A 21,415-nucleotide genomic window follows, 5' to 3' on the forward strand; every position below is an offset into this window, starting at 1 on the left:
GGATAAAATTTATGGTCACCATTTTTGGCCAGAATGGTTGGGAGCTGCTCCACCTATGAGCATGTCTTGCCTCGATGTTTTGGCATATTATACAAAGACAACATACGCTCTCTTCTTAATTCCAATGCATGTATTCCAGAAATGTGAACACGACTCAAAATGAGGTTTAAAGATTGTACATATCAGTTGTACTTGCTTTGGAGTTAATATGCAAATATCAGACTTAGATGTTATATTAATGCATGGAAGCAGGCATAATTACCCTCTCCACCTACTTGATATGTGAAGGTGCTGTGAATTAAACCTTTGACAATTTAGGTTTGGGGACTGTTAGTTCGCATATGTCCTTGTCTGCATTTGCAATCATCCAGAAGCTGGTGTTGAGGTATTATGGTTGGAGTTCAGTGACCTTTGTACCATATTATTCTATGTATCTATCTATTTATTCCTTATACACTGCTCAATAACCAAAGTTCTTTGGGTAGTTTACAGTGAACATTAAAACCACAAGATAGAACAATATATGAAATCTAAAAGAGAATTAAAAAGCACAATACAGGTCCAAAAACAAGCAGAGAATAGCAGTAGTGTAAAATATCTAAGAAATACTAAAACATTTCTAAAAAGCCTGAGTATTCACCTGGTGACAAAAGGACTTAAGTGTAGGTGCCAGGTGAGCATCTCTGCGGAGGGCGTTCTGTAACTTAAGATGCCATCTTTGAATAGGCCCTCCGTTTAGTAGCTGTCTGCTTCACCTCATTTGGCAAGGGCACCTGGAAGAGGGTCTCAGAGGATTGCTTTATTTATTCTGGGCATATATAAGTGGAAGGAGACACTACTTCAGGTACCCTGTGAAATAATTGGACTCTTTATTGTCATTTTTTCTAAAGCAATACGAGTTCTAATCAATTTTTAAATATATTTTTCTCCCAACAGTGTTCAGCATAGACTGTAGCACAGTAGAATGTCCTCCTGTCCAGCAAGTTGCTTGCCCCTTGGATAGCTATGAAACTCAAGTCAGGCTGACAGCTGATGGATGTTGTACTCTCCCTACCAGGTTTGTTATACATTTGATACAAGACTTTAACAGTCACTGCGTTTAAGGTTTCTACTTAAGAACTCAAAGCAGTTGTGATACAAGTAGCAAAGGAGTACTGAGCATCACTGTTGCTCTAGATGATTTTGCATAACAGCTTTTTCTCAGTTGAATTCCTATTGAAGATTTGGGAGGTGTATGTTGAGCAATTGCTGTGTGAAAGTGTCCATGACTAAAATGGAATTAGTAACTGCTTTGACTTCTGAAATAAGATCTATGAGAAGAATTAGTGACTAAATCTTTTCTTTAACTAAAATCTTTAGGGGGGAATTGACGTGTTTCTCATTCATGTAAAAATAAAATAGGAGTAATTTTAGCTTGCAGTTCTCATGTTTTTATTAGCCTTAACTTAGTAACTTATTTAGAAAGGCTGTACAGAAATAGCGTATTTTATAGATTGGAACAACACAAGGAGAGAACTAGATGTCCTACAGTTTTATTTCCAAACACAAGGAGAGACCTTAATGTCATGTAGCTTTTTCTTAATGTATTTGGTTATATAGAAATATAAGATTAAACTTGGGTGCATAGAGGATGACCCTGAATCTTGGGATATGATGGTACCAATAAAGGCCTCCTGGTAAGAAGCTGTACATCTTTTTCAGATTCAATCTTGCAACAATAATTTATGACCTAACCTCAAGTCTTGACTACAGTAATGTGGTATATATGAACTATAGGGCATTTCTGGATTCTCTAACTTGATATTGTAAGATGAAGCAGATCCTGAGAGTTTCCCAGCAACTGCTCCCCAACGGTTCCACATATCCTATCCAAATACTACCATTCCTGTCATGTGTTCAGCAACAAAGAACCATCACGTGCTGAGGATCTGGAATCTAATCCCACTGTAGATAATTCCCTGGTCCAAGAAATTACCTGATGTGGCAAGATGAGAGTCTAAAAACAGCACAAAATATAACAGTAAATGAGTTTAAAAATTATTCTGCTGTGTAGTATTTAGGAACTAGTGACACCGGGACTGCAAATGTCCATACATTTCACTGGATATCTAACATTGATTGCTGTCTTGTTCTTAAACATTCTTACGTATCTTGATTTCAAACAGTATAATCATTTAGTTGTGGAAAGAGTGACAGCAGGACAGGAAATTTGTTCTCTGAAATAGTTTTAAAGCTGTCTTACAGTTTTAATGTTGCAGTAGAATTTCATATACTCCTCAATCCAGAATAATTACTTTCATTCTTATAACTATAAGTAACAGTTTTTGGTTAACTACCGATGGTAATGCATTCAGAAGTCCTAGTACAAAATGCATGCTTATCCATAGCCAAAACTGATGCATAGAAAATATTGCATTTTATGTCAGCTGACTTAAGTGGTTATTTTAATCTTCTTCCTCATTGCATTTCTGTGAGTTTATTCCAATCTTTAATCTGCACTTACTTGTTTTGATTATCACATTCACTTCTCTACTGCTTCTTTTTGTTAGGTTCCCAATTCTTAAGTGAGCTGTGTGTTAAGCATATACTAATGATTGCTGATAGAAGTTTTTAGCTTCTTTAATAATCACTCTTGCTTCCTAGCCATTTATGAAAACAGGAGAAAATTATTAGTACTCAACATCCAGAGTCTTATCATACATGGTGCTTCCATTTCTTCTTAGTATAAAGTGTATATTCATTTTATCCTTCCTTTTTCTGTATAGTCCTAGCTAACCAGCTAAGTAATTAGTAGTAGTGTTAGATTTATGCTGAAAAAGCAAAAACACCGCAAAACAATTCCTCTATCGTTACAGTATCTGTATAGTCACAATAATCAGGCCTAAAGGATTCTTCCATCCTGCCAACAAAAATCCTTCTGACAATTATTAAGAACAGTTGTTGTTCATTTTATTTTTTCTGTGTGCTAGGCTTGGTGAGATGATTTACCCATGGTTACACATCCCAGCCCTACTCTCGCCAAAAGGGGTGAGCCGTTTTGGTGACATTGCACCTCAGTGACTGCTTGATTTTAAGTAGTCTGCCAGGGTAGGTTCCAGGCTTGTTGCTCCCATCCTTCTCTCAAATGGCTGTGGGAAGAGAGAGTACACTCTGCTCTTCAGTATTCCTTAGATGTCATAAGTGGCAGATAAGGGAAAACATTCTTTCCATAGAAAGGGGAGACAACATTTAAAAAATCCTTATTCTGCCCCTGCTAATCTATTTGTCTGTCCGATATATATTTAGGTTATATCTTGTAGATCACTTGGTGCTTTTGTTCTTGACCTATTTTGATAAAAAAAATATTATATTTGATTATACTTAACAAGTTAGATGTGGTTCAATTTATTTATTTTAGCAATTGAATTCCAGCCTTCATCAAAAGATCTCAGAGCAGATAACAAGATTTAAAACACACCCAAAAATGAATAAAAAACACAATATACTAATTAGTTTAATCTCATCAAAATAGCTCCACTGTACTACAGAGGTCACACATATTATTACCCATTAGCCTGACAAAAGCTGGCACTGAAAGAATTAAAAATTACTCACAGGACTTGTGGAGAGCTTTTCAATTTTTTTATTTTCTTAAATCTAACTATATTATGGTCTGAAGGCACAGGAGACCAACACCTTGCTGAAGCTAAGCAATTCTAGATCTGCTCATTGCCTGAATAGGGAACTGTAATAATAATACCCATGAAGGTGGGGCAGAAATGTAAGACATTCATAAATATTATTTTCATGCGTTCTCTAAGTTAATAATAAATACAAAATGTTATTCTGTAGAATGTTCCTGTATACTTAGTGATTTGATCTTCTAAGCCCAAATACAAATTCACCCTTGTTGATTAGCAACCAGTAAAAACATAGAACAAATAAAGCAATAAACATTCCGGATAATACAACATTGAGTAATGAAATCTGATTTGCCACCCTCCCCACTTTTGACATAACTAACTAATCTCTCTTTTTTTAAAAAAAAGTGCTAATTTTGTTCAGTATGAGCATATTGTGAGAGAGACTATATGAAGCGATGGGTGACCATTGTTTGCCTCGAAACTATTGGGATTTGTAGTCTTTGTGACTGCTCGAAAACCAGTGAGGGATTTTCAAGAGCTTCTATTGTAAACCACTCTGATATTTTTTGTGATATAGCAATACAGGCAGGGACCATTTTGTCCAGTTGACGTGTGGCTGCCAAACCATAGGTCCTTTTTGACCCAGAAGAGGACAGAAGAGGGTGGAACGGGCTTAGGCACACTCCACCAATGTGCACATGGGCAAGGAATGGAATTTCTGTGCAAAACGGTTGCTGCTTTATATACATATTTTTATAAATAAAAATAAACTCGCTGTGAGATATTTCTCTTGTATAAAGCAACTAGCAAATGCAAATAATAATCTTAAACATGACAGTGTGGTTAGAGATACCATCCTATGCTGTGTGGGAAGAGTTTGGGCCCCATGGCACAGATTTATCAACCCTATCTTAATCTCAATACAGGTTACTTTAAACTGTTTGGGAGAGGGGGTTATAGATTAATTAGGAATAGAGCAAGCACCTTTCTTCTGACCCTGAATTGGTCAGGACCCTAATAAGATTATAGTATACAGTGGTAAGTTGGGGCGCTGAGTGTCAGGGATGCACACAAGCTAGTTTTTCTGCATTGCTTGGGAGTTGGCCAAGCAGTTAAAAGCCCCTGTCTTATTGGAGGTAATACTGATTGATTTAGGTGGTAAAACGGTGTTTTACTACTAAATGGGGGAGAGAGGGGAATCTGCTGCCATAGTTAAATTCTCTTCCCCTGTGCTGACATTTTTCAAACAGTCCCCCTCTACCCCACATATATTTTCAGCAATTTTCAGTATGCTCGTACTTAATATGGTACCCTTCAGATGTTGTTAGGTTTCAGCTCCTATCAGCCCCAACCAGCAAATATAGTGATCAGGGATGGGGGGAGGGTTCCACATTGGTTACCCTATCTAATACATAAGTATATGATGTTTTATTCTTAAAGGATGATTCCATATTCTTTTCTCACTTCAACTCTCCTCTGGATGGATATTTCAGGGATTAGCCTTCATGATTTAAAAAATAATTTGCAAATGTCTTCAGTGCCATCTCCTCTTTAAAGAGGAGTATCTTTTGTGTATCTCAGAAACCTCCTAAGTACTCATTGTAGGTAGATTAGAGTTTTGGATTGTTTGGACAGTTTAAGGTTTATTATCCATATGTGTTTGAAAAACTAATGACCAGAAAATATCTGGGGTGGGATGTTGTTCACTTTCCGTGAATTAGGCTGAAATGACTTGTATAAGTAAACTTTAAATGTTGATGGTTGAGTTTGCGACACTGTCCTTGGGCTTCTGAAATATTTATACAGATCCTAATTACTCATGTCACCTTATGTTACATTTCCATGCCATTTCAAATTAAAATCACATCACAGAGTTAAGAGAATGAGTTGCTAGAGATAGTGTTAGTACTGTATAGTACAGCAGCAATATTTAAGCAGTTTCGTAGCATAGAATGCTCCTTCGTTATTATTTTGATGATTCTCCCAAAAACCCTGTGAGATACATGGTTTTTATGATCAAGAACTAAGGAATTAGTGACTTTTCAACAGACCTACCTCTGCTTGGGATGTATGTAAGATTTGGAACACCAGTCTTCAGATCAAAGCCAAGCATTGTCCATTGGAACAAGTGTTAAATCTTGTTTGCTGTGTTGTGTTTTAAATAGTCATGTTGTCTTTTATTATGTAACAGCAGAAAACCAACTTGCTATCACCAGCTGTTTCCCCCCATGTTTGTGCTTTCCCTCCCTCATATGTTGCCTCACTTATTTATGGAGCTTTCAATGCTTCGGTTACAGGTGCGAATGTCTCTCTGGTTTATGTGGTGTTCCAAAATGCGAGGCAGGCTACATCCCCCAAATAGTGTCACGTGGAGACGGAACACCTGGCAAGTGCTGTGATGTCTTTGAATGTGTCAATGGTATGTTACGTTCTCAGTGTATTTGGACTGAACATTTTGAGGAGTTTGGTTTATGGCTAATTTAAATATGTTGTCCAATATGGGGCACAAGTAGAAACTATATATAAGTTTACATAGGACAATATTCCTACTAAAAACTTGTAGGGTATTAAAACTTAACCTTATTTAGTAGGGGTCTGTGCATATTGGGTATGATAGGGTACTTCTATGAGTTAATTATTTTTCAGAAAAAAGAAGCATATAATACAACAATACGAAAGCCATTTTAAATAGTCCATAGCCATAGATTAATTTAAAACCTCTTGAACACACTACCAGAACCTTTGACGATGACCTTGAAAGACAGGTTTTAGCCATGTGCCAGAAGCCATGCAAATATTTATTTCATTGGATTTATGCTTACCCTTCATCCCAAAAGAGGTCAGGAGATTGAACTGGGTATGCTTCTCTGAGACATCACTTTACACCTGGCATATGCCATGCAAAGGGTCTGGGAATAGCAGTAGGAGGCAATTGCACTTATACAGAGTACATGTCTCTAGCACCCACACAAGGACAGTTAGAGGGACTGCTCGCTTTTAATGAAAGTGGAGCCCTCTGCAACTCAGATCTTATGAACTGCTGCCTCCAAGATTTTGTCCCTATTTTTGATCAAAATCATTACAGAATTTTATCTCTCAGTAAAGGTATACCATGTTCCTATTTATTGTGCTAACAGAAGGCTGTCTTAAATAAGATGTTGTGCTTATTGCGTTTAGAAAATGGAAAGGAGCACTCAGATCTGCTACAATGTTTTCCGAGTCTGGTGATGATTGCAAACCACTCAGGAAAGAGCACCCCTTCTTGGTGCCTGTGCACTTTGCAGCCATCTTCTTGACAATCCTTTGCTCCTGCTGTTATGTGCAGTTCATGTTTATTTTTTTTAAAGTCTGCTGCAGGTGCCATCACAGGCAACTCAGTAGATGGAGGGGGAAGCATTTTTCAAGGGGTGAACCCAGCCCTCTTTACACCTCTCTGTAAACAGATTATTGAAAGAATTGTATCCTTCAAGTTAAACTGCTAAACTACAAATTAAGCCACATCACTGGCTAACGAGGAGGGCATAGTTAATTAATAGTGGTATGCATTATTATTATTATTTTATTTGAAAGTTATAATTTCATGTTATTTACACATAATGTGAAAAGTGGAAATATAGTGGAAAATAAATACAAATCTTCCAAAGCATATCTGCAGTGACATGGTTTTTCAAATACTTATTAGGGAAATCTGAAAGCAAGCTATTTTTGTTTATTCTATTCTGATTGATGGCCAGGCATCTGTGCTAATGTAGCAAGTGAATGGGCCAGGCACATGGAATGTTTATTAACGGCAAGGCTTTACCTGTAGCTCATGCCCTGTATCAGGTCTGAAAAGCCCCAGTGAATGCTCAGAGAGAGCCAGATAACTCTCCGGATTCTGGCTCACAAAATTAGGAAAGCATTGGGCTACTAGTTAACTACTGAGATTTACTGCTAAATGTTAGCATTACCTGTTATGCATTACTTTCTGCTGGGATTCCTAACCTATGACCCTCCAAATGTTTTTAAATTCCAGCTCTCATCAGCTTCAGCTAGCATGCTCAGTTGTCAGGGATGATGAGACTTATAGTCCAGCAACATCTGGAGGGGCACAGTTTAGCTATACCTGACCCATTAGCTCCCAAAATATCAATAATAAACAATAAGTATCAACAAAACTACTATAAATGTTCAGAGTCTGTGCATCTCAGTATTAGATTAATTAAATAGTAGTTTAAACTTAATTAAATATGGGACAGATGGTAAGAACAAAAACAAACCAGTTTAAAACAAACTAAAACCATTTGAATGAAGTATTTAAGAAAGATACGAAACGAGGGTTTGGGAAACAAATATCACAATTGGAGAGATCTGTTGGAATGTAATGTTAAAGTGCTTTCTAAAATGTAAAAGATATTATTGGATTAGCAGACAAAGGATGAGTAAGTAAAATCTTCAATGATACATTGGGCAATAGATATTGATACAAACCCAGATTTAGATGTACGTAATGCTAAACTAAACCATGGCTTAGGGCTGTAGCAGCAGGATCAAGGGAGAGCAAAGCTGCCACAATTTTTGCTGTGAGAGCCCACATGCTTGCTCGTTCATGCTTAGCCAGGATTTGACTTAGCGTTAAGGGTGAACAGGCCTATAATCTCTAGTTTTTTTAAGTTTTCTGCCATCTCTCTTTATATTCTTACATTTCATATCTTTGAGTTCATTTTGAACAAAAAAAATCAAAGGGACACATGCTATTTTAATTACTCTTTGAGATGCTGTGTAATTATAACATGTAAACCAAGTAAACATTAATATACTTTTCCTAAGTACCAGGCAGGTATTCTAGTGAAGCATCTTTTGTTTGCTTGATATAAAAAACACATCAAAGATCACAAACAAAATGATATGATAGAATAATAACTCTCATTGTAAGAATTATGTTACAAAAAGCACCACTGCTGAAATAATGTTTACTATACAAATAACAACTCAAACTAATAAATGTATAGTATGCTACTGGGCTATAGATCTAAGAACAGTGAAGTTATGCCTTTAAAAGGCAAACTCAATTAAGGATTATTATTTTATTCTTTCTTTCTTTCTTTTCCTGAAATTTCTGTTCATGCTATGTACCGCTCTTTAATGAATGTTGCTGTGCAAATATGTGTTTAAAAATCAGTATCCTTTAGGGGTTCTATATCCAAAGTCATAAAGTTATAAATATAACAGAGGTTCTTTATTTAAATTTAGATCTACTGGCTTCTGGCCAGATACAGCCCACTCACATTCCCTTCCATCCTATGCCTACTCATTGCCCCCACCCACTGGTTACCAGTGGAAAAAGTGTGCTTCACCGGCAGCCTTGAAGTAACGGCTCCTGAAGCATCCTCAACAATCTTTTCATATAGAAGAGCCAGAGATGGGGAAGCAAGCTGAGTACCTCATAGTGGTGGTTCCTGAAACTTCACACATACACACACACCTCTGGGTCAGAGGGAAATCCATGCTCCAAATAATGATAAAGAGAATGAAGTGAGCAAACTCTGTAGGAGACCTAGGTGCTTTGCAATTCTAGATTTTTCTCCTAGTGTTTTCTGGCAGAGAAGGAAACACTGTGAGGGGAAGAGTAGATGAGGGCAAAGTAGGGCTTGATTTCTGGTCTCAAGTTTACCTGTAATTATGTTTTCTGATCTAGAAAGCAATCCTGAAAGTCTCCCAAGTTTGTATGGACTGGCTGCTGCTGTTCAGTGATGGTATCAATGCAGCCAGGCTGGAGCAGGAGATGGCAATTTGATCCAATCCTTGTGGGAAGGGTGGATATGATCTTAGGAGAAGGAGTGATGGTGGTGATCTTGAGAAAAAGAATGAGGGATGGTGATGATTTTGAAAGAAATTGTGCGGGAGGTTCTAGCTTGGTTCTGGCCCTCTCCAGCACTAGCATGCAGCTCTGAACAAATTACCCAAGAGGGAATGTGGGCTTTCACCCAGTGGTGGTGGTACCTGTTTTGAAAAGACAAAAGAAGTTGTCTGACGGTAATTACAGTATTATGATGACTATTTGGGCTGGCAGTGTAGTATCAGGTAAAATGAAATTCACCCTGCAGAATTGGAAGGACTGTAGCTAAGTGGTAGAGCATCTGTTTTGCATACAAAAGGTCCCTCCTTCAATCCTCAGGTAGGGACTCCTGCCTGAAACTCTGGCGAGTCACTGCCAGTCAGTGTAGACCGTAATGAGCTAGATGGACCAGTGGTCTGACTTGGTATGAGGTAACTTCCTATAGTGTTACAGAATAAAACACATTATTTATGTGGAATTTAGCAGCTACTAATTATCATAGCCGCAAAAGCAGATTTAAGATAGGTTAGGTAGGACATTTAGGCAACAGATATCCCACGAGTGTGCTACATGGCTTAGTGAAGGAAAAAGAACTTCCTGCTGATAATCTTCTGAATTAAATACAAAAGTGTCATCCAGGGTTCATAGCAATCAAAAGACGCTGCAGTCACCTTTAGAAATTGTCTGCAATTGTTTTGTTTTCCTAATGTGTTCTGACTTCTAAAACGGTTGAAGTAAGATGATCTTGCTCTTAACAGACCTTAATCGCCTTTTAAAAACATTCTCTGAGTTCCAGTAACTTTCCAGATGTAGTGCAGTTTCTGTTAATTAATCCAATAGTGTACCATCAAATATTTTCTGTTTCTGTTCATTGCACTGAAATAACTCCCTTCAGTGTCAGTACAGATAGCTAAACCCTAAGAAACCCCAGGCATATATGAAAGCCAGGATAGTCCAGTGGACAGACAGAATTGCCAGACAACATAGGTATGTAACTCCTGACCCAGAGATGCTTGGACTGCTTTGATCCACCTACAGTTCCTAAGCTCCAGGTACATCTGGGGTTTGCTTGAGCAGAAAGGGGCACAGGCAGCAGTGTAGTGTAGAAGTTGTAAGAAGGTGCACTGATGTTTCACTGCAAACATTGACTCTTCTGAAATCATTAAGATTATGCATTATGAGGCATTCTAAATTGATAGGCTGTGAGACAAAGGACTATTTGTCACACCCCAATACCCTTAACATTTAGCTATATATCAGCTACCTTTCTGTTAACCGAGTGAATAGAGGTTGTGGTTTGTTGTTAATGTAATCAGAGTGATAGACTGCATGATTTGCATGCAGAAAATGCTAGGTTCAATACTAGTCTGAAATCTAGAGAGCCATTGCCAGTCGGTGTAAGTGCCAAGTTAGACCAATGGTCTGACTCCATACAGAATCTTAGGACTCAGCTATACAGCTGCAAATAAAACGTTTTAAGTGCAATATACAATGTGACAATAGATGGCAATGGTGAGCCTAATGGAAAATTCAGCGTATTTTTAAAAACACTTTTAAAAAAGCATTTTCAGAATGTTTTTAATATGTGAGTAGATTCCACCTTAGTGTCTTCAAAGTGCTAGGTATACATTATCACAGTAGTACTTGCAACAACTCTGTGAGATCGATCCATGTTATTTTTCCCTTTATTGCCAGTAAAGAAGCTAAGGCTGAAAGAGTGTGTTGCTAGCCCAAAGCCACCTTGAATTGGAGACGTCTGTGTCACTACACATTCTGTGGTTTAATGTTGTTTAATGTCCATGTGCCCTTTTTAAACCGTAAATAGCAGTCACTGAATCCCCCAATTAGGATTGGACCACAACAGGGAGGGAGAGCTTAATGCTTCCCCTGGGTCAGAGTCACAACAAATTTTCATTAAGAGGGAATTTCCTGTTGGGCTAAGTGGGAGCTGCCTTCCCAATGTAAATAAATTCAAAAGGGCATTTTTTTTTGTCAGGGCTACAGTGCAGGCACAGGAAAAGGCTCCTCCCTCACTTCCTGATTGGGGCCCCTGGTGCTGCTATTTGCAATTGTAAAGGTATACATGCAACATTAAAGCAGGTGTTTCATGTTGCATCTAATTTGGCCTGAAGCCGCTGTGGTATGTTAGCTTCCATTAAGAATAGACAATATTTAAAAATTCTTAGGCAATTTATCCATGAGATGAATCGGTAAAATTATTCATTTTCATGTGCCACTCTTGAATATGAATGTTTCCAGGATAACTGATAAAAAATAAAATAAAAATTAGGGTAGTTAATTATCAACCAATAATTAGCAATATGTTTCAACAGAGCCTTTTTCCTGGCATAAGTGAGTATTTGTAGTACATAAAGGTAGAATGGGTTTTGGCATATAAATTGGGCTCAGATAAAAGGGCAGGAGTGCTGCCAAATGATTCTGTGCAATGTGGGGGCTTGCCATGACATTTGATCCAATGAAGGAAATTTATCCAAAATTTATATCTGTGAAACCAGCATAGTCATGAGCATTTTTCAAAAAATACATTTTTATTGAAATAAAATGTAAAATGAACACCAACAGTCATATTTCATTGAACAAAACAAAACATGGGCTGGGTGTTCACCAGCAAACTCTGGTAGCAGAACTAAAACAAGAGAGTTAAATATCACCCTACGGCCTCACAGTAAAGAGGCTGTATATAGAACTTTTTTTTTCTGCACCCTGAATGTCTTCTGACTTTTTGAAAAGGCCTAGCCCAGGTGTGATGAAGCTGAGGCTAAGTTCAAAATAAGTGGCTCTTTCCTTGATAGATGGATGGAGTAGCTGGAGTACACCAGTAGTTCTTCTGTCACTATCATTCTTTTTTATAATTGTAGATGTAGAACATGCCCTATAATATGCAGCTGCCATCCAGAAAAAAAATACCTTCCAAGCTTAAGTCCCTCCTGAAAAGCGTTCCTGAATGTTAGGGGACCCTCCAGAACAAAATAGGATGTATCATGGAGGACTACAGTAGGTGAAGGTAGGATTAGCAAAAATCATGTTCCCCAGCTTTCACAAGTAGGAGCAATTTCAGCTGAGGCACTTTCAGCCTGGTATATATTAAGTAAACCGTGAAACATTTCAGAAACAAAAATCCAGATTTATTTTTTTTACCAAGGAGTAGATAATCATATATCTGAGAATTTCATGAGTTAAGTCACTATGCTTTTTATAGCCAAGCACCTTCATGAAAAGTTATTTTGTTGTTGTTGTTGCTATTTTCAGAAGTGAAGCCAGCTTGTATATTTAATAGTGTGGAATATTATGATGGAGATATGTTTCGAATGGATGCCTGCCGGTTTTGTCGATGCCAAGGTGGTGTGTCTATTTGTTTCTCGGCACAGTGTGGTGAGCTACATTGTGACAGATACTATGTACCAGAAGGAGAATGCTGTCCAGTATGTGAAGGTAATTATTATTATTATTATTATTATTATTATTATTATTATTATTATTATTATTATTATTGCTCTGGTGCTCTTTGAATTTGATTTAAAAGTACAGTCGACTCACAACTTGGATGCATTTAACTTCAGCAATGACAGCTTTACATGTTTGGTGGCCAGCCAACTGCGATTGCACAAATTAAATGCATGCAAGGGGAAGAGTTTGAAAGCTCCCAGGCTTGCTTACTGAGCACTGGGAAGGTCTCATGAGATCTCACAGGACCATCTGAGATCTTGTGAAACCTCTAGAGCCCAGTAAGCAAACCAGAGAGTTTAAAACTCCACTTTACACCGGGGGCAAGGCCCACTCAGCACACTGGCTTCAGGAAGGTTGGGATGGTCACACGGGTGTGGTTCTGGGCTTGTTTTAGCTATACATGATTTCAGCTTTACATGTAGTCCCTGGAATCTAACCCCTGCACAAGTTGTAAGTCGTCATAGATTTTAGTATTATTTAATGTGTTGAAGCGATAGCTCATAATTCCTGGCAAAAGAACCTTGAGATTGGGACGGCTGCTCAGGATGCTATTCACTTCCTTGATACCCCAAGAGTTTTATAAATAATCTGAATTATCTCTAGTGCTTATATATCTTCTGCAAATGTAGTATTTCTGTCAGTTTTCCTTATTAAAAGAGAGTCCAATTCATAAAGTTCTGTAAAAATATAATTCACTGTTGATAACATTTGGGAAAGATACTTTACATTTTTGACACTTTTAAAGCTGTGCACCCTTGCTGTTGTAATGAATATCAATGTGGTCTTGTAATAAATTATTTTTAATCCTGTGTTGATATTCTCTCAGAATGTTCAAAATGCTATATTATCAATAAAACATATGTATTAAACACTACAAATAAATTGAACCATTTTGATGTGGTTTGGGGTTGTTTTTTTAGATTCCATTTCTCCCGTTAGTAACCCTGCTGGGTGTTACGCTAATGGCCAGATTCAAGCACACGGTGACCGCTGGAGGGAAGATGACTGCACTTTCTGCCAATGTATCAATGGAGAATCTCACTGTGTTGCCACAGCCTGTGGACAGAGCTGCTTGAATCCCGTAAAAGTGCCTGGGGAATGCTGTCCAATGTGTGAAGGTAAGGCATGGAGAATGCAAAATACCATTTTAAGAATTGGCATAAAAACTTTTCTAGTGTTAATTTTCGAGGTGGTGCTAGAGTTACTGTTAATATTCAGAGGAACTACTGTAGTATGTGACCTCAGCCAGGCACAGATTATATAGTGAACATCAGAGCAACTAGGTGCCGACTTTCCTGAGGGCCTTCCCATTTCCCACACTCTGCATAGGAGGAAGAAGAAACACATCTTTATTGGTCAGAAATTTTCACTGCTTCATCATATTTGCTGGTAGTTTTGTTGCCCACCAATGTTTTGTGCTCTGTTCTAGATGCAGATTCAGGTCCCCATCCCTCCTGCTTTGCAGTCAGCCATTGAAATTCAGCTGGTTTCCGATGAGGGTACATTGCCTCCCTTGCCCTGACAAGGGGGGCATGTTTGTTTTTCCTTCTGTTATGCACCCCTCTTCTGAATACCATCAGATCAGGTTTGACTATGTGATAATAGTAGTGAAAGCAAACAAAGCCCTCCCATTGCCCTCACTCTGAATTGGAGAGAGAGAGAGAGAGAGAGAGAGAGAGAGAGAGAGGAGAGATACATTTCTGTTGCCCAGGTAACTGGGTGATTCTTTCTGTAATTCTTCCCAAGCTTTCCTGGCAGCTTTGCACACTTTCTTGCAGGAATACAAATGCCATGAAAAGGGGCTGTATTTCATAGTGGGGGACGGTGAACATTTTCATGAATGTACTTCCCATTGCAACTTAGTAGTTGTTTGAGTACTGTTGATTAGGAGTGAAAAAATGAGAAGTTGCCAAGTATCTGAAGATGTTCCATTTTCTGAAACATTGGAAAGTATTTCTCTCAAAAAACAAGTCCTGTTTCCTGTTCAGTACTATCATCACTAATATTATTAGCTTTGGATCATAGATCTAAGGGATTTGCAACAAGACTGAATTGGCTTCAAAACAACATTGTTTCTGAAAGAAATGAATTTTATTTCAGGCTCCCCACTATAAAATACATTTTAAAAATGTAGGCTTCTGAAAATAAGAACATGAGAACCAAAAAAATGCTCCCCCCCCCCGAATTTTTAGGTTTTTTGTGGTTTTAGATACTTTCAGAGGACTAGCTCTGCAGCTGTTCAGAATTCTAAGAGGCCAAATTTGTGATAGGTTAGCAACAAGCCACACTCCTGATTGACTTTCCTTTTTTGATGCCCACGGTGACATTGATTTCACAGAGAGACAGGCCTTTGGCTAGATACCTCAGGTGAAATTTATTTATATATTTATTTTGGAAGCTGGATTCCATGGTGAAGAGCACTCTCACTTGTGGCAGTTTGTCATGATCTTTCAAATGATCAGTCTTGGGACCTTTTTCTGAAAAAGGACACACAGTGCTTGAACCATACATAGCTATGGGAGTCCAGTTGTTTAGACATTGTTTTGGGAAAATATTCCTGAACTGATATGCATCTTGTGAAGTTGGTGAATCTGTGTTGCCCTTCATATAAAAAGCTGAGAAGGTGGAGATGTGTTGAAAAAAGAGAAAAGAGAAATGAATGCAACTCTGTTCCAGGCTTGTCCATACTCATGTCTGCTCTGTTGGGAGAGTTTTCATGTTTCTTCCTTTGCCTCTATTGTTGCTGTAGAATATCACCTCCTTTGTGAATTCTTTGCTTTTATTTCTTCTGTAAAGTTTTAATTAAAGGACCAAACCAAGCAATGCAGCCTTAAAACGACTTTGTTGTTTCTGCATTAGGAATTTGGGCACCAGGAAGGAAATTCTCTAGCACTGAACTTGGAACTGGTATTTTTCATGTAATGAACTCGGGGAAAAGAAAAGCTGTCTGGAATGCTAGCTATGAGGATGGAAAACATTTAGTCACCCTTGGAATGATATGAATGTTTTTCCAGGAAGCTTAAGTAAACGCATATTATGCAGCTCAGGAGGCAGCATTTAACTTTTTTTGGAAGACAATGTTCCACAAAGAACATGGAAGTTTAAAAAGTTAATTAAGGAACAGGTTTGTCAGGGGCAAAACAGACTGCTATGTTTGATTAATCAGTTAACCTTGCAGCTGCACACTTTTGTGCACTTGAGCATATCTTTATAACATTTTAATAAACTATAATATAGGCATTTTAATGAATCATTTGCCTCTGTGGCTTAGATAGAAAGATGCCGGGCATAAGAGGAGAGAAGCTTCCACATACATATAAGGAAGGCCCCAAACTTTTGCTTATTTCCTATCTCCTCCCTGATCACACCCTTGTTGTTCTGAAGGCTCCTCAAGCTTCCAGGGGTTGTTTAGGGGCAGTGGGGGAAAGGAATTGAGCTAGGAAGGAAGATGTAAGGAAGCTCCATTCTATGAGCAGAACACTGTGTGTGGGAGTTAAGATCCAAGAAATTGAACTAACTTTCTATTGCCTGCTCTGTCATATGAATTTAACACAAGGGGTCCACAATAAGTCCAGCTCCTTTGAGGACCATAACACTTAAAGATTTTTGGTTTATATTGATGGACTGGAATGGGGTGGCCATTCTACCCTTCCTATCTTTTGGCAGACAGCATGAGTAGATCTTAGAAATTGTTCACCCAAGTTCAGTGGTACCTCAAGTTACAAACGGCTCAGGTTACAAAGGCTTCAGGTTGCAAACTCCGCTAACCTGGAAGAGTTACCTCGAGTTGAGAACTTTGCTCCAGGATGAGAACAGAAATTGTGTGCCGATGGCGCAGCAGCAGCAAGAGGCCCCATTAGCGAAAGCATGCCTCTAGTTAAGAACAGTTTCAGGTTGAGAACGGACCTCTGGAACGAATTAAGTTCATAACTAGAGGTACCGCTGTATTGTCTGCTAAATCTTTTCCTGCATGTTTTGTTTTTTTTATTTTTACAATTCATTGCCAAATCTGAATTCTTTTGGATATTCATGAATGTTTTATAATGCAAAGCATATATGCCGATCATTTAGCAATTTCAAAATTTTTATAGACTACCAAAACCTTATTGATCCTCAGTGCCCTAATAAGCAAATATTGGGCACTGTAGGCAGGTAAAAATTAATTAACCAAGCAGTCCTTATTATAGAAGACAGAGTATATTGAATTATTAGATTGTTTTAACTAAAGTCTATGGTAAGGAGAGTAGAAGTTTTTGAAAAGCCACTAATTAGAGGTGCCACCTTCTTAATGCCGTCTCTCTCACTGTGACAGAACATGATCTAGATGATGGGGAGAAATTATTTGAGGTAATTCTAATATGCACCTTGCATTTTGAAACTTTTAAACACTTTCTTCTAAACTTGAAAGGAGAGGACTCATAAATGGAAAGTACTCAGCAGAGAAATTATTTAGTAGTTGTAGGTAATACAGCTCATGTTCATAAAGAAAACGAAAACATGTATTTACATTGTGTTTCATGATCTAAAGAATCTGAATACAGAAGGCATTTAAAGAGAAGTTGAGTATTTTCTAGTGGTTAGCTGTCCCAACTCTTCTGCCACTCATGACACCTCAGTAACTGACATCCTTCAATAAGGCTCTTTCTACTGCTGCCTTCATTTTTCTGTAAGTACCGTATTTTTCGCTCTATAAGACGCACCAGACTACAAGACGCACCTAATTTTTGGAGGAGGAAAACAAGAAAAAAAATATTCTGAATCTCAGAAGCCAGAACAGCAAGAGGGATCGCTGCACAGTGAAAGCAGCAATCCCTCTTGCTGTTCTGGCTTCTGGGATAGCTGCGCAGCCTGCATTCGCTCCATAAGACGCACACACATTTCCCCTTACTTTTTAGGAGGGGAAAAGTGAGTCTTATAGAGCAAAAAATACGGTACTTAGTATACAGAGGGACCTACAAAATAAAGTTGCCAGGTCACTAGTGTAGTTCTTGTAGGACCAGCGGAGAAAAGCCTCCTGTGTTCTCTGCGATTTTGTGATCAAAAAGTAAGAGGGTTGAGTTGGTTTTTAAGGGCAGGGTTCCACATCTTCTGACCAAGAGATTGCAATACAGTAATGTGAAACCTAGACTTTGCAGGCAATAATAATGTAGCATGTTGTATTGTCGTTACCAAATATTTTGTAACTATTTGGAGACCTTGCACAATTTCAGCTATAATGACATCATGAATTTGGTGTTCTATAGACAGTAGACAGTTATACCAGGGAAACACTGAAAATAGAGCTGAAACTTTATATTGAGCATTCTTGTAATTCTTCATGAACTAAAAAATAAAATTGCCCAGTGGTTACAGACATATATGCAGCTGGGTTGGTGGATTCACTTGTTAAAATGGCATCACATTGGGTGTTTATTCTGACAAGTAAACCTGTCAACATTATTTAGCTAGTTCAGCATTAAACTTTAGTCTGTCAATGTTATTTTCTCGATAGACTTTCTGAATGCTGGTGTATATAGTTTGTTAAATACCACAGTGTTATTCCACAGAAATTCCTATGAATTAATGGCTGTCTGTTGCAATTACATTTATCTTTAAATATAATTGTAATCAGTAATATCAACAGCAGCCTTCTTTACCATTTCCATCCCTTTTTAAAAAAATCTTTCTACAGTTTAGAGTCACATCTAAAATATACAGAGACGGAATGTTATTTTCCCATCCATTGTCTCCTCATCTGTGCACTCAGTCTTTCTTCTGCAGTTTGTCAAGGGCAGCAATGAAAGGCTAACCTAGGTCACATGACCATGTGTGCTTTTTCAAGCTTAACTGTTTGTCTATTCAAATAGCTAGAAGCCTGGCAGTAGCTGAACTAGCTTTATTTGTTGAGTCTTGTTCAGTGAAGTGAAAAGAGCTGATTTCCCCCTCCTTTTTTTGTAACTGCATTTTTTGGGGGGGAGGGAGGGGACTGAAATTATTTCTTTTGTCCTCTTTTGCAGCTTATTGAAACTCAGGCATCCATATAAAATTACTCTATCTTGGGGTTTACCTTTGTGGATAGGAAAAGTTAGTTATTGATAAGCTTGTTCTGAGAAAAAAAATTGATGTGTAGAATTGGAATCTGTATGGGAGTAGCTGCAGTATATATATATTAAAAAATCCACATATGAATAACTACCAGCAGTTGTTTCTGCCAGGCATTACAGAAGTTCTAACACATTATTCAAGAAAAAACAGCTATCCTTCAGGAATATGCAAAACATAAACAATTGTCGTTTTCAAGGGTTGAAAGAAGTAATTGAGAATAACAGCACAGCAATGTAAATGTATAAATAAATTATTTAAAATTTATTTTCAGGTCTCTTCTCAGCATCCAACAAAGACTGAAATAAATATTTCGATATTTCATGAACACCATGTTAAAATTTTAATAGGCTTTTAACACAAGGGCATAATAAGAGCCTGTTGGGTCAGGCCAATGGCTGCATCCTGTTCTCACTGTGGCCACCCATGCTTGTGGGAAACCCACAAGAACACTCCTTTGGGTACAGCATAGCCATCATGACTAGTAGTCATTTATAGCTTTATCTGACATGAATTTGTTTAATTCTCTTTTCAAGCCATCCATGTTGGTGGTTCTAACTATGTGCTGCATGAAGAAGTATGTTTTTAATTGTCCAACATTCCGTTCCATCTGATGTTCATGAATTCTAGTGTTATGATCAAGCAGGCTCTTCTTATATCCTTTTGGAAAAGGATATCCATTCTCTAGCTGCATGGCATGAATAATTTTATGAATAATAAAACCTTTGTCTTAGGTAAATACTAAGCTATGCATATTCTGGTAGGATTGTTCGTCAAGTTTTCTGAAGGATTTCCTTATCAAACATTGTGATTTTTCACTGAGACGCACATATTGGACATGTGGCATAGCACCTGCTAGTTAAGAAGCGCATTGACCCCCCAAGGCCCTGTTAATAATTTGATTTTTTTTCCTACCTAAAGTTTCAAAACTTCATTCAGATGTACAGGGAGCTGTTTTGCTAGCATCTAGCTTTTTCTAACATGTATTATAATCCAATTTTGCAATAATTTGTTTACATAAATGAAGGTTTTAAAAATGTTAGCTCTTCTCAGCTTAACATTATATCTGAAATCACAAATACAAAATAATGATTTAGCACACTTGATCATGGCTGTCTGGACTATACATTTTCTTTGTGGAGTCAGTCTACTTATGTTGTGCCTAACAAAATGAAATTTCAAACTCATTTAAAATCTATTGGGACTACTGTGACATTAGAAATAAGATATTTGTACCATTTCAGTGGTTTTCTTTTACAATAATTGCACAGTGCACAGCAAAACATGAGAGCCTTTCTGAGTGATAATGGTTTCACTAATAACTGCCTTTGCTGGCTTCACTTTGTTATGCCTCTGTGGTAGATCTAATAGAATTCTCAAGCTCATCTAAATTGCTTGCAGCATTTATCAGTTCAATGAACCAAATCTGTTTTGGCACTGGCATTGGTCTTTGCAGAATCTGAGGATTCCAAATACCAATAACTTATATTTTTGTTTTGTTTTTTAAATATTGTTATGAGTGCCGGCGTGGCTGCTCAAGAGCAAACAGGCAAGACTCCCCGTTGGTCTTTTCAACGCTTTATTATCTGTCCAAAACGTTCACAATGCAGATCGACTCTTTTCCATGTCTGCTCAGTCACTAGCAGAATCTGGGAGTGGGCGGTCCTTAAACTTTCCCCAGCAGAGTGGTCTCTTGACCCCCTTCCTACACCTCCCCTCTCTGCGCGTAAACCGACTGCGCAGGGAGGGCGTGGGCAAAGGGGGACCTGCCTCCCCGCTTTGTTCATGCTCGGTGCTGTGGCTCTCCCTTGCATCCTCCAAGCCCTGCATCCCTTCCCCACTGGAGGCGTGGCTTCCCTCCTCCGCAGAGGAAGTGCTGCTTCTCACGATCTTTGGAGGCTCCCTGTAACCCAACTGCCCTTCCGCCTCTCGCCTTTGAGCTGATGGCAGTTCCCTGACAAATATGTAAGGCGTTCTGAATTTCTCTCGGAAATCATCTGTTTTCTTATTACTGACAAATCCTTGGCAGCATTTTTTTCATTGCATTCATAGGAAATTATGCACATAGAATGTATGAATTTAATGGTGTTAAGAAAAGGCCAGTTTGAGACCTCAGTCATGTGCGTTTTAAAGAACATGGTGAAATGTGTATACATATGTCTTTCAAACTTGACAAAGCATATCTGTATTGTGTGTTCACATAGTGTATTTTATGTATTCACAAAAATAGTGAGAAATGGCCACTAAAATATCTTGCAAATACTATGCAATATAAAATATGTACATTTCTGTGTCTGATGGTCTGGAAATTTATCATATGAACTAGAAAACTCATTTGAAATTAAGAATAATGGTCTGGTTCCAATGAACTTCTGTGTGTGTAGAGTATTTGTGGTGGCAAAACAAGACTGCATTTCCTTGCCTA

General features: G+C 38.0%; 1 protein-coding gene across 2 annotated transcripts in view; it reads left to right on the forward strand.

The window, feature by feature from the left end:
* The window catches only part of CRIM1 (cysteine rich transmembrane BMP regulator 1), a 127,686-nt gene that overhangs the window by 75,006 nt on the left and 31,265 nt on the right, over window positions 1-21,415 (forward strand). For both annotated transcript variants that reach the window (XM_083604242.1, XM_083604243.1), the window contains 4 exons: window positions 937-1,057; window positions 5,921-6,042; window positions 12,712-12,894; window positions 13,830-14,027. In XM_083604242.1, the coding sequence (XP_083460368.1) occupies window positions 937-1,057; window positions 5,921-6,042; window positions 12,712-12,894; window positions 13,830-14,027 (624 nt within the window). The remainder of the gene's footprint in view (window positions 1-936; window positions 1,058-5,920; window positions 6,043-12,711; window positions 12,895-13,829; window positions 14,028-21,415) is intronic.

The sequence above is a fragment of the Podarcis filfolensis genome, assembly GCF_964270895.1.
Source record: "Podarcis filfolensis genome assembly, chromosome: 3".
Lineage (NCBI taxonomy): Eukaryota > Metazoa > Chordata > Lepidosauria > Squamata > Lacertidae > Podarcis > Podarcis filfolensis.